Below are 12,174 nucleotides of genomic sequence, written 5' to 3'. Positions count from 1 at the left end.
TACAATGGTCATGTACATTCAGCACAAACCCATCTGTGTCTTTAGGAGCAGTGTGCTGCAGTGAAACAGTCAAAGGAGTGACAGTAAGAAATAAAACACTCATAATATTCCATTTTATGGCTGCACTTTGCCATCCACTGAAAATATTGACATGTTGTTCAACATTTAATTGCATAGGGATTAGGGTGGTACTGGTCAATCTCCGTTCTTACCCTCACCTATGGTCATAGAGGATGGGTCATGACCAAAAGAACTAGGTCACAGGTACAACTGTTTTTACTAGAGTGACCCGTGACTCCTTCTAGAACCACTCCTGGACTTAATCCATTATTGAACACCCGTTAAACCATAGGCCAAGGCCTTGCTCAAAAATGACATTCCAAAAAAGAAATATACAGTATGCTGTATATCTGCCACTACTAAAACCAAAAATCATTGTTATAGGAGGAGGTTACGTTTTCTATATCGCTGCAGGGGTGTAAGCATCATTATATATGTTACTGAGTCAGAGTAATTGGAGATGCCGCATAAAAATGCAGGACTTATTTCCTTCCTAAAAAAAACATGTCATAACATCTGAGCATTACCATTACATTTTTACCATCTGTGTGATTTGACATTTTCTCCGGTGACTGTAAAACTGATTTAACTGTATTTGAATTCACAAAAGGCATTGATTCCACCTAAATGTGATGGATTTGAGCTTTGTCCCCCCTAGGCATGTTCCCGTTTTCAAAATAATTTGGACAGGTCACGCTGGATGATTCTTCCACCAGATGGAGACAAAGACCACGCAGTCATGTGAAGCAGATACTGGCCGCTTACCTTAACTTCGTGTAGAACACACTGTAATTAACTGCACTCTCTAAATACATGTATATATGATTTAACAACAAAATTCAGACAGTATCATTGGACAGTGAAATTCAAAAACAACATTAAAGCTGCAAGCAGCGATGAACGGGCCTTCGTCTCTCCTTGCACGTCGGGGGGGCGGCGGTCAGCCGGACTCGCTGGTCAAAAAGAGACTAAAGAGACAAAATAAATCACTCTTGGGGCTGGCATTCAAACCTGGGTCTGTGGTCTCATGAACGGAATCCACCAAGAAAAGGCTATTGCCGAGCTGCAAAGGACCTGAAAAAAGTAAATTAAATGTAGGATCACCTTCGTTCAGTCAAGGCCAAGGACGACGGCTAATCACACCACTTTTGCTCCATCAAGAAATATTCACCTTTTAACTACGCACACTGGATGACCATGTGGCTCTCTTCCTGAAGAGAGCTTTGCTTAATGAATTAACAAATACATTGACTAAGATACGCTTCTCCTCCAGGGTTTTATGTATTGGTAAATTCAAATTGAATCAGTTGAGCCACGTAGAAACGTTGCATTGACCCAAGTCATTACAATTTAAAAAGTTCCGAGCCATCCAGGCCTTTATGTCGTCAAGACAATTGAGTAGTTGTCCAACAGAGTAATCCTTTTTTTGTTTTAAGACCAAAAGCTTAGATGTTATTACTGCCTAATATACTTCCAATTGACCAACTACATAAGGGACATTTCCACACCATATTGACTCTCATAAACGTATACAACTCTTATTCACATATGGACATTGTACTTTAGAATGTATGTTAACTCAGCATGTACCAAAATATGTACAACATGACAAATTAAATCACTGTCCGTGCGTACTGAACAAATATTACATTCTGGATTCATTAAACACATTTTAAGTCACATGAGGAGTCTTATTAAATAAGTTCGGGCGATGTACAAAGTACAAAACCTTAATAGAGGTAATAAAAAAAAACTATTGCCATGCCGGGAATCAAACACTTGTCTCCTGCACCAGGGAGCAACGCTCTGCAGATGAGCTGTCTGCTCTAATACAATTTCAATTCAAAACGTCACTCAAATAGGATTGGTGCCTCTCCTGCAAAAATACAGGGAATATTAATACTGAAATGAGAGCTAAAGAAGAAAATAAACGCAGTAGGTCGCATAAGTTCTGTCGGATGTTCAAGTTGCCCAGAAGGATGAGGGAAGAGCTGTCATCTGGAAGTTGTAACTCTTCCATTCATTGTAGAAGTAAATAACTACTTCTTCTCTGGAAGGATCATTTCCCGCTGTGGTCCAGTCGACTTGGGCCATGATTGCCCACGGTGACGCCAACCTGTGCAGTGTGCTGGAAGAAAAAAAGGCCAAATTATTACATCCATCGACAGTTACACGATATGTAATGGAACGCTGTTGTAAGAACACGGGAAGAAGTATTTTACCATTTTGCAGACAGAACGAAATATACGTAAAGAAATGCTTTCCCACCTCGCTGGAGTTGAAAGCCACGTGTCCCATGTGCCATTCCCATTGATGTCCTCAGACTGGTGGCATGACTTTGCACGGGGCATCTGAAAGTATTTGAGCACCAACATGTATTATCAGAATACGATTAGGGCTGTCAACAGATTATAGACAATTAACTAGTTAATCACACATTTTGAAAAACATTTATCTTGATTACAATATTTGTTTCTCTTATATTAACTGTTTACAGTTTAGTAATTAGTTGTTTCCCCTCTATAAAGAGCTTGACGTGAATATACTATTTCATTGGAATTTGGGGCATATTAATCATATCATTTAATGTTAGATTCATGCTCATTGTGAAGGAACTAAATACATGTAACATATTGAAAAGCATTGAAGACGCACGCTGCGTGCAGATTGTAGACAATGGACTAGTTGTAGTTAGCTGCTGCGGGGACGGTGTCATCATCCTGATTGAGACTGCATCTATAAGATGTACAGGACAAGAAAAATGCACTGGATGTAAATTGTACATGTGTTGAATCAATTATACAGACGCAAACTGGAGAATGAGACAAGTGTTGCTGTGATTCTTGCGCTTCAGACTCTACCTTTATTTTACAGGAATACATATTTTTGTTATTGTGGTGGATTCCGTTCATGAGACCACAGACTCAGGTTTGAATGCCAGCCCCGAGACTGATTTATTTTGTCTCTTTAGTCTCTTTTTGACCAGCGAGTCTGGCTGACCGCTGCCCCCCGACGTGCAAGGTGAGGCGAAGACCCGTTCATCGCTGCTTGCAGCTTTAATTGACTTTTTTGTAGAGCACATCCAAGAGCACCTGTGTGAAAAGGTTCCAGCTCAATCGGTAAAAGTGGTAAAAAATGTCCCCACAGGGAGCACTTTTTGGTGGCTAATTGCGGGACCCGAATCATATCTCAATTTTTCGCACTTCTGAAGCGCGTGCAAAAATTCAAGAGTTTTTGAATATGATAAAGTCCCCAAAAGTGCAATCGAAGTGGCAGAAAAAAAAATCTTGATACTTACTATAACAATAGGGCTTTCGGCCGACTTTTAGTCGGCTCAGGCCCTAAAAAGCCACAGTAAGATCTTCTCAGCAGGATGATGTTGTTCATGACAAGTTAAATCGATATATACTTATTTCCTTTTAAACTTGGAGCAGGTTGAAATACAGTATTTCTCCATGAATTCTTTTATTTTAGATTTCAATGATTATTTTTTGTGCGTAGGACATAGACCTATTTTTTGGAAACAAAGCCTGAAAATGTTTCTATTGTTTTACAATTTAACTAAAATTGTCAATGAATGCAATGATGTGCAGAATATACTTTTAAATGTAGAGATAATTAGATACAGACAGAACACTGAATAATCATTTGATCAAGCTTAGGTTTATTGAGACGGAGAGAAACCAAACGAATGCACTCTGAGAAACTGCAGTTCTCAGTCAACAACTCTTCTTGTGAATAATTATCTTCTGCTGTAACCAAAGCTCTGTACTTTATGGTGTTTCAGGAGGAAAACTAACTTAGTGATATTTACTCCATCTGCTTTGTATTAAACACTGAAATGAAGAGAAGATACTTTGGTCATGTTTGTTTATTCATCATGTAAACCTTCAGTTTATTCTTACATCCATCAGTAAAAGCTTTCATGTTTCTCTTGATTCACTTTATTCACACATTAATATCTCAGATCAGAACATTTATGAAAAAAAATAATCCAGCATTAATAGCGAGGATCAAAAGTACACAAAAAAGAAAATGTCTACAAATCTAAAACCAAGACCTCAATATCGTTGTCGATTTCATTGCCTCTTTAGATCAATTAAGTGGAAGATAAAGAACAGTATTAACGTATGAAAACATATATCAAACATTTAGAACTCTGAAATGTTCATACATAGAAACGTTAGATCCGGTCACCAAACATCATGACACAGTCAAACCCTGAGATGACTTGTGTCTATTTGAACTCAGCAGTGTCTCCACAGTTGACAAGCTGAATTCCAGCATAGAGAGGCTGAGTGAACGTGGTGTGGACTCTGTGGAGGAGCGTCATGGTTTCAGAGACGCTGTAGAAGGACAGAAGGCCTGCTGTGTGGTCCAGGTACACTCCTACTCTGGAGGACACAGGACCTGAAATGGGGGTTACAATGCGGTTGTGTCGGAAGATATAATTGCTTTTTGCACAAGTTAATGCCCAAGATTTGTCATTCAATCCAAATGTAACTTCATCACAGTCCCCTTTTCTGCTAATATCCTTGTATGCGACTGCTACAACAACCTCTCCTCTCCACTCCACCTCCCAGTAACAACGGTTAACCAGACTCTCTCTACTCAGGACCTGCTCACATTCACAGAATCTATCTGGGTGACAACGATAAGGCTGTTTTTGGCTCCCTAATGCTGCTTTTTTGTTCCCATCAGATAATGACAGCTCTGTGTGTGCCGTGTTTGGATCCAGTGGGATTGTAAGTGAATGTTTTAAAAAGCCAGCTCTGGTGTTTGGCTCTGATTGTGAGAGTAAAGCCTCCACTTCAGCCACAGTCAGGAAGACGTTAGTCCATTTCTCTTTCAGGACGTCCTCTAGTTTGTCTCTGATTTCTAACAGAACCCTTGTGAAGGCCTCAAAGCAGCTCGGAGGACGGATGTTGATGCTGAATGAGTCTGTAGACTCACTGAGGGGGGACCCGGAGGGGTAGTTCTGGAGGAACTGGTTGAGATTTCCTGTGTGTGAGAGCTCCTGCAGCTCAGTGTCTCTCCTCTTCAGCTCAGAGATCTCCTGCTGCAGCTTCTCCTGAAGAGCTACACTTTGTCTGTCTTCAATGCTGTCCTGAGATTTGACCTTCGCCTTCACAATAGAGCTTTTTTCCCCCGTGAACAACATCAGCTCAATGAAGATGTCGTCACTGTCCTTCACTGCTTTGTTGATTTTCTCCTCCTCCTGTCGAAGCAGCTTCACACCTTCCTCTCTGTCCTGGATTCTCTGCTGGATGTTGAGTCGACTCACCTCCAGCTTTTTCTGCCTCTCAGTCCTTTCTGCTGCAGCTGAGACCGTGTCGTGGTCTTTATGTTCATCCATAAAGCAGAGATAACAGATGCTGTGCTGATCAGTACGACAGAAGATCTTCATCACCTCACCATGAAGAGAGCAGAGGTTGTCTTGGAGCTTCTTGGAGGGGTCCAGCAGGTTGTGATGCTTCAATGCAGCCACATCGTAATGAGGCTGAAGGTGTTTCTCACAGTAAGAAGCCAAACACACCAAACAGGACTTGAAGGCTTTCAGCTTCCTCCCAGTGCAGAAATCACAGGCCACATCTTTAGGTTCAGCATAGCAGGGATCGGCAGCAGCAGGTTGGACTGCATTCAGTTGCTCCACTAGATTTGCTAACGTGGTGTTCTTCACCAGGTCAGGCCTCACTGTGTAGATCTCCCTGCAGTCCGGGCAGCAAGGGATTCTTCTCTTGTTGTCCATATTCCAGCAGTTGTTAATGCAGCGCATGCAGTAGCTGTGTCCACAGGGAATCGTCACTGGGTCCTTCAGCACGTCCAGACAGACGGAACAGTCGATGGTCTCCAACAGCTGAGGTGTTACTTCAGCCATTTCACTTCTTATCAGAGACTGAGTGAGAGGTTCACTGAAATGACTTGAATTTTGTTTCTCTTGTTAATGTCAGGATCAGGATTCACCATTTTCGGCCCAATGAGATGCTGGTAACACCCATCTTCACACTTGTATATGAGGGGAGGGTTGATAGTCCTTCCCTCTGCCGTCTCTCTTGGAGGATAATGGGCTTGTTTAAGATCAGACAGCAGTAGGAGGCTTGAATAAAAACATTTTTTTTGTCGAATAATTCCTCACAGCTTTCAAACATCATACGGAATGCCACAGAAATAGTTCCATGCGTCTAGATCTTTGCTGTAGGCTACTTGTAGCTTGCTGACCGTGTTCAGATTTTAATATCTAATTACACTCTGAAAAATGGTTTTTTCTGGCATTACAATCCATTTCTCGTTGTATTTCTGCCTAGTGAAACACTTGCTGCTTGTTCTGATGAGTGCATTGTGAAGCACCTTCATTATTATCAACCACATATATGATTTAGTTAAACCTTCACTGCACAACATGAAACTAGTACCCAACCACCCAGTACGCCCCTTTTCACAATCTTTATCTTTATTTTTCAACTTACTAACCCATAGCATTTATCTTATTATACTTTTATTTTATTTTTGTCTTATTGCTGCACTACTTTGTCGTTATTGTACTGTCTTCCGTCATGCACCAACCGCCAAGACAATTTCCATGTACATCTAACATGTAATGGCAATAAACGTTTCCTGATTCCTGAACCACCCAGTACTCCCCTTTTCACAATCTGATCGACAGCCATCAATTTTTGGGCAGACGTGTCTCGTCTCAAACAACCTCATCGTGGTTTCTGGTAGGAAGAGTTTTGGCACAAACAGTGCAGTAACAGTTTGAAGGCTCATTTCAACATAAATCCGCAACTCCAACAGCAGTTCTCAGTGAACGACTCTCATTCCGTCTGAAAAGGCTTCTGATGGATCTGCAAACCTGAAACTCCTCACCCCACCTTTGCTCTGAATGAATCTTGTGTGGATTTGAAAGACAAAGGGACATTCCTGATGACAATGGGGACTCTCACCTGGAAAAGAACATTCACAGGCAGATGGAGTCGCCCTGGACTACCTGCTGAGCAGCAAACAGCCGGCAGGGAGGAACCAATCACGGCTTGCTTTTGTTCCCGAGACCTGATGTTAATTTAGTTGCTTCATTTATTCTTGAAGGACATACAAACCAGAAGTAGAAGTATGACATAGTCTTACACTTTAAAAACATGATTTTAAATAAAGGTTGTGCTGAGCCACTAGAAACAAAGGGAAAGAGATTCACTGATATTTTATTAGCTTGGGATGTTTCATGTAACAATCATGTAAGTAAGCAAACTGTGGGAAATGGTGTTAAAGAATCTGCTTCAAATAATTCGTTTTTTCATTGTGGTCGTGTGAAGTTGAAATCTTGTAATAAGATAAACTAACTCAGATAATACTGAGTAAGAAAATGAATTTAATGCAAACATTTAAACCCTTAACTCACATGGCTTTGGTTGAACACAGAAGAATCCATCAGGTGAGAAGAACAGTTTAAATAAATAATAATCATTTGATCAAGCTTAAGTTTATTGAGACGGAGAGAAACCAAACGAATGCACTCTGAGAAACTGCAGTTCTCAGTCAACAACTCTTCTTCTGACTAATTATCTTCTGCTGTAACCAAAGCTCTGTACTTTATGGTGTTTCAGGAGGAAAACTAACTTAGTGATATTTACTCCATCAGCTTCGTATTAAACACTGGAACAAAGAGAAGATACTTTGTTCATGTTTGTTTATTCATCATGTAAACCTTCAGTTCATTCTTACATCCATCAGTAAAAGCTTTCATATTCCTCTTGATCAGTGGTTTCATGTACAGATTCACTTTATTCACACATTAATATTTCAGATCAGAACATCATTTATGAAAAAAAAATGATTCAGCATTGATAGCGATGATCAAAAGTACACAAAAAAGAAAATGTCTACAAATCCAGAACCAAGAGCTCAATATCGTTGTCGATTTCTTTGCCTCTTTAGATCGATTCAGTGGAAGATAAAGAACAGTATTAACGTATGAAGACAAATATCGGGCTCACCGAGAAGCTCTTGCGACAGCTGACAGCGAGGTGAGCTCTTACCCACTCTCCCCACCCCCTAACAAACTGTAAAAACGAGCACTGTTTCACATAGAAACGGTCTTAAATCAGATTTGGTTATTCTACTAAAATTGTATTCACATATGCATATAGTGATTTACATTTGACAATATTAATCAGCAAAAATGATATTTCTTATCAGTTAAATGTAATAGCATAATAAGTACATCTTTACTTAGATGTGCGGCTTTCCCTTCACACCGGTCTGGCTGATCTGGGCCCAGTTGTAAGGAGAAAATGTACCCATAGTACATCAATGTATTTCGTTGTACACTGAAATACTCATTCACTTTATCAGTGATTGGCTAACTCCTTCTTAGACCCTCCGCCTTTGGGACCCGGCTCGAGATGAAACAGCTGATACATGCAGTCAAGTGAGAGAGCAGTTCTTAGTAGGTGTAAAAACCAGTAGGTGTAAAAACCAGTAGGGGTGTAACACCGAAACAGCGATTACCTGGAGACATGCTCCATTACGACGCTCTGCTGCCCCCTTCCCTCATCAGCTGGCCACTGGTTGGTACTTCACGCTGATGGGCCTTGTTTCATTGAAAACCAAACATTTCCTTTGGCAGAATATTTCAATTGCGTTTGTTCATCTAACATCCATCAGTGCTGCAAAAATGTGTAGCGCACAGGAAATCTTGTCTGGTAACCAGCTAAATAAAACATCTTGACGATTTCTTAGTGTAAATATTGTATATTTAATAATGCTAGTTGGCATTTGTGTTACAGCTTTACATTTTTTATGCATCCAATCAGCTGCATCTGGCTGCAGGTAACTGGCTACATCAAATAAATTGTTACATTATTAGTTGTATGTTTCTATGTTCATATACTATCATATACTTCTATTAGAAGTATTAGTAATATTCTTACATGAACTTAAAATACACAGCTAAGAGGAGAAAACCAATATTAGGGGAATATGTTAGACAATATTTATTGTAATAAACCATGTGATGGCAATAATATTTAGACAAAGTGGATGTTATTGAAGGACACAGTTGTATTATAGAGCTCGTCATATACATTGTACTACTTCCAACAAATTACCTAAATGTAAACACCAGCAGAAAAAAGTTTTAAAAGACACAAATAAAAGTATTTTTTAGGTAATGCATTCTACATATTTTGTCCAGATTTAGAACCAGGGTTGTAAAAACAACCCACTATGGCTCTTGCAGGTTTTGCAGACACTCCTCTATTTCTCTACACTTTCGGTTCCTGCCTTTGTTTTTAATCTTCTCAAGAACTTTGATGCTGTTCTCACGATAGAAGGATTTTATCGGTATCTTTGCCGCCTTCATGTGATATTCTATTGATTGGTTATAATCTTTTAGATCAAAGATGAGATATTTTGCATAGTGGTTGTAAAGCACCTGTTTCTCTGCAGGTTCCAGCTCCCTTTTTAGCAGTTGTTGGTACAAACGTTTGGCTTTAGCCTTGCTGTGATTGGACTTTGCATATATATTTGCGAGGTCCATTTCCTTCACAAGGGCCAAATCAGGGTAAAGAGAAATCACCTCCTTGTGGAGACTGACTGCTTTGTCAATCATGCTCTCATCTACGCCACTCTCACTGAAAAAAATGATCTTCCATTTGAGAGTTAGTGCAGCACATCTCTTCAGATAGCGTTCATCTGGATGGTTTTCCAGAGCCTTTTCTGCCAAAACAATGGCCTCATCAATTAATCCACAGATTCTGTAGACATGAAGTATTGCACTCATACCACTATAGCTGCTGACAGGGTTTCTTAAAATCCTTTCAGCTAAGTCACGTGCTTCGTCTTTAATGTCTGGCCCTTTCATTGCACGTAGCTGCAGGTAGTAAGCAGCGAGGTACAAGTTCTCTGGATCCTGTACCTTGGCGTCTCTCATTTCATCCAAGATGTCAGCCTCCATCTCTCTGCTGCCTCGTTTAAAAGCATTCGCTAACCCGATGACGTGACTGGTGTTCCACTCCACCCTGTCTGGCTGCATCCTGATGGCTTTCTGGAAGTAATCTGACACCAGCTCTCGTTTTGCGCTGAACTTCATCAGGGTCCAGGCTTTTTCAGCGTAGAGCTCTGCATGGAGCTCGTCCTCTGATGGAGTTGGGTATTTCTTCTTCAGGGCGTCAACCTTTGAAAGGTAATCCTCGCTCTTTGCTTGGTCTCCCAGGAGGTCGTGCAGCCAAGCCAGGTTCCCGTAATTCACCACCAACCAGGGACCTTCATCTGCCCGTCTCATCTGGCGGAAGGCCTCTGCAGCCTGGAGGAACAAACTCAGGGCTTCTTCGGTGGAGCCCAGCTTGCACTGAATGAACCCCCTCAGGTTGTAGATGTGACCCAGCCAGCTGTTTCCCTCCTCCGTGCCGATGTCCACCAGGATGTCGCGGCGACGTAAAAGAAAGATCCTTGTGGTGTCCAGAGCCCAGGTAAAGTGGCACTCCAGGGCCTCTAGTTTGGACCTCAGTGTTGTTTGACTGTGAGCAGCACTGATGTGGAAAAAAATGACAAATATTAAAACGCATCGCTAGGTTAATATAATTTCCTCAGAGTCCGCAGTCCTAAATCCAATTTAGACATATGTTGTAACTGCCTTGTGAGTCGTCCTTCAGGTATGGGACCTCAAATCTTTAGCATAACAAAAGCAATATGTTAACCCTGTCAAAGTATAAATATGCTTGTCGAAATCGATGTATAGCTGTTGTAGACTCCTTCCTTGCAAGAAATAAACAGAAAATACATTGTTGATTCACAAGAGACTTTATAGCTGATTCTTGATTGTATGAGAAAAACTTCCACAAGAGCGGGCAGTGTTGAATGCCTGGGAAGGAAATATTTGAAAATTGAAGAAATATGGACCAACAGATGGCTGCAAAGAAAAAGTATGGTAAGAAGATGAAAGTATAATTATAATTGTAAATAATAAGCAACATTCCAATAATTTACTCAAACAATGATAGAAATGCAGAAACAGCTCCTCACCTCATGATTCAGCTGTTTCCTCGACTAGTGTTAAGTTAGTGTGGCTGGTTTTGGCTCTTGATGCTGCAGCTTCTCTGGTGTAAATGATAAGAGCTTTATATCCCGTTGCTGTTACAGTCCCGTTGTTGCGGATAGTAGCTGCGTGGCACTTTATCACACGCTCCTTGACCTTAGTTTCTCGGAAAAGGAAACCTACGTCATTCTATGATTACAATCCCCAAACACGACTTATTAAAAGTTCTCTATTGAAGATCTTCAGTTAGAAAAATGTATTTTTTCTCAATCTTGCGGAACATAATGCCATGCTGAGTGAAATATTTACCTCCCAATATTCCACATCTGCATCGCTGCACCTTCCTGTGAAATTTAACTATCCATTTGTTGTGAAATGAGCTTGACTTTCGTTTACTAAGATGGTAAACCTACAGCCTCGTCTTAATAAATACGCCCTGCAGATTAGATTGTCCATGATTATATAACAACTTGGTTAAATATTAAAACCTTAGGATGCCACATCTTTATACCTGCACCTTTTTGTCGACGTGGTATGCACCTTTGAACACATCCGGAGTTTATGAAACTGAAGTAGTATCACCCACATCCCTACACAAATCAATGGTCTGTGAGATATTATTACAATGGTCATGTACATTCAGCACAAACCCATCTGTGTCTTTAGGAGCAGTGTGCTGCAGTGAAACAGTCAAAGGAGTGACAGTAAGAAATAAAACACTCATAATATTCCATTTTATGGCTGCACTTTGCCATCCACTGAAAATATTGACATGTTGTTCAACATTTAATTGCATAGGGATTAGGGTGGTACTGGTCAATCTCCGTTCTTACCCTCACCTATGGTCATAGAGGATGGGTCATGACCAAAAGAACTAGGTCACAGGTACAACTGTTTTTACTAGAGTGACCCGTGACTCCTTCTAGAACCACTCCTGGACTTAATCCATTATTGAACACCCGTTAAACCATAGGCCAAGGCCTTGCTCAAAAATGACATTCCAAAAAAGAAATATACAGTATGCTGTATATCTGCCACTACTAAAACCAAAAATCATTGTTATAGGAGGAGGTTACGTTTTC

At 40.6% G+C, this 12,174-nt stretch overlaps 2 protein-coding genes across 3 annotated transcripts; both read right to left on the bottom strand.

Moving 5' to 3' along the window:
* Positions 1–4,297: 4,297 nt before the first annotated feature.
* LOC119217273 (E3 ubiquitin/ISG15 ligase TRIM25-like) lies at positions 4,298–5,947 on the bottom strand. Its single transcript, XM_037470792.2, has one exon. The coding sequence runs from the start codon at positions 5,936–5,938 to the stop codon at positions 4,298–4,300; it is 1,641 nt and encodes a 546-aa protein (XP_037326689.2). The 5' UTR covers positions 5,939–5,947.
* A 1,782-nt stretch (positions 5,948–7,729) lies between these two features.
* On the bottom strand, positions 7,730–11,495 carry LOC134102912 (interferon-induced protein with tetratricopeptide repeats 1-like). Of its 2 annotated transcripts, XM_062563651.1 has the most exons (3): positions 11,402–11,495; positions 11,080–11,248; positions 7,730–10,586 (listed from the first exon to the last, which is right to left on the bottom strand). In XM_062563651.1, the coding sequence occupies exons 2-3, from the start codon at positions 11,082–11,084 to the stop codon at positions 9,281–9,283; spliced, it is 1,311 nt and encodes a 436-aa protein (XP_062419635.1). In that variant the 5' UTR covers positions 11,085–11,248; positions 11,402–11,495; the 3' UTR covers positions 7,730–9,280. The 2 variants fall into 2 exon arrangements, with proteins under 2 accessions (XP_062419635.1, XP_062419634.1); XM_062563650.1 differs by lacking the exon at positions 11,402–11,495 and having other exon boundaries at positions 11,080–11,335.
* Between the last annotated feature and the right edge of the window lie 679 nt (positions 11,496–12,174).

The sequence above is a fragment of the Pungitius pungitius genome, chromosome 7 (assembly GCF_949316345.1).
Source record: "Pungitius pungitius chromosome 7, fPunPun2.1, whole genome shotgun sequence".
Classification (NCBI taxonomy): domain Eukaryota; kingdom Metazoa; phylum Chordata; class Actinopteri; order Perciformes; family Gasterosteidae; genus Pungitius; species Pungitius pungitius.
The sequence above is the reverse complement of the archived record's forward strand: the minus strand, read 5'-3'. Positions and strand labels throughout refer to the sequence as shown.

Coding starts and splice junctions, on each gene's coding strand:
- LOC119217273 (XM_037470792.2), bottom strand. CDS start 5,938: ATGGCTGAAGTAACACCTCAGCTGTTGGAGACCATCGACTGTTCCGTC.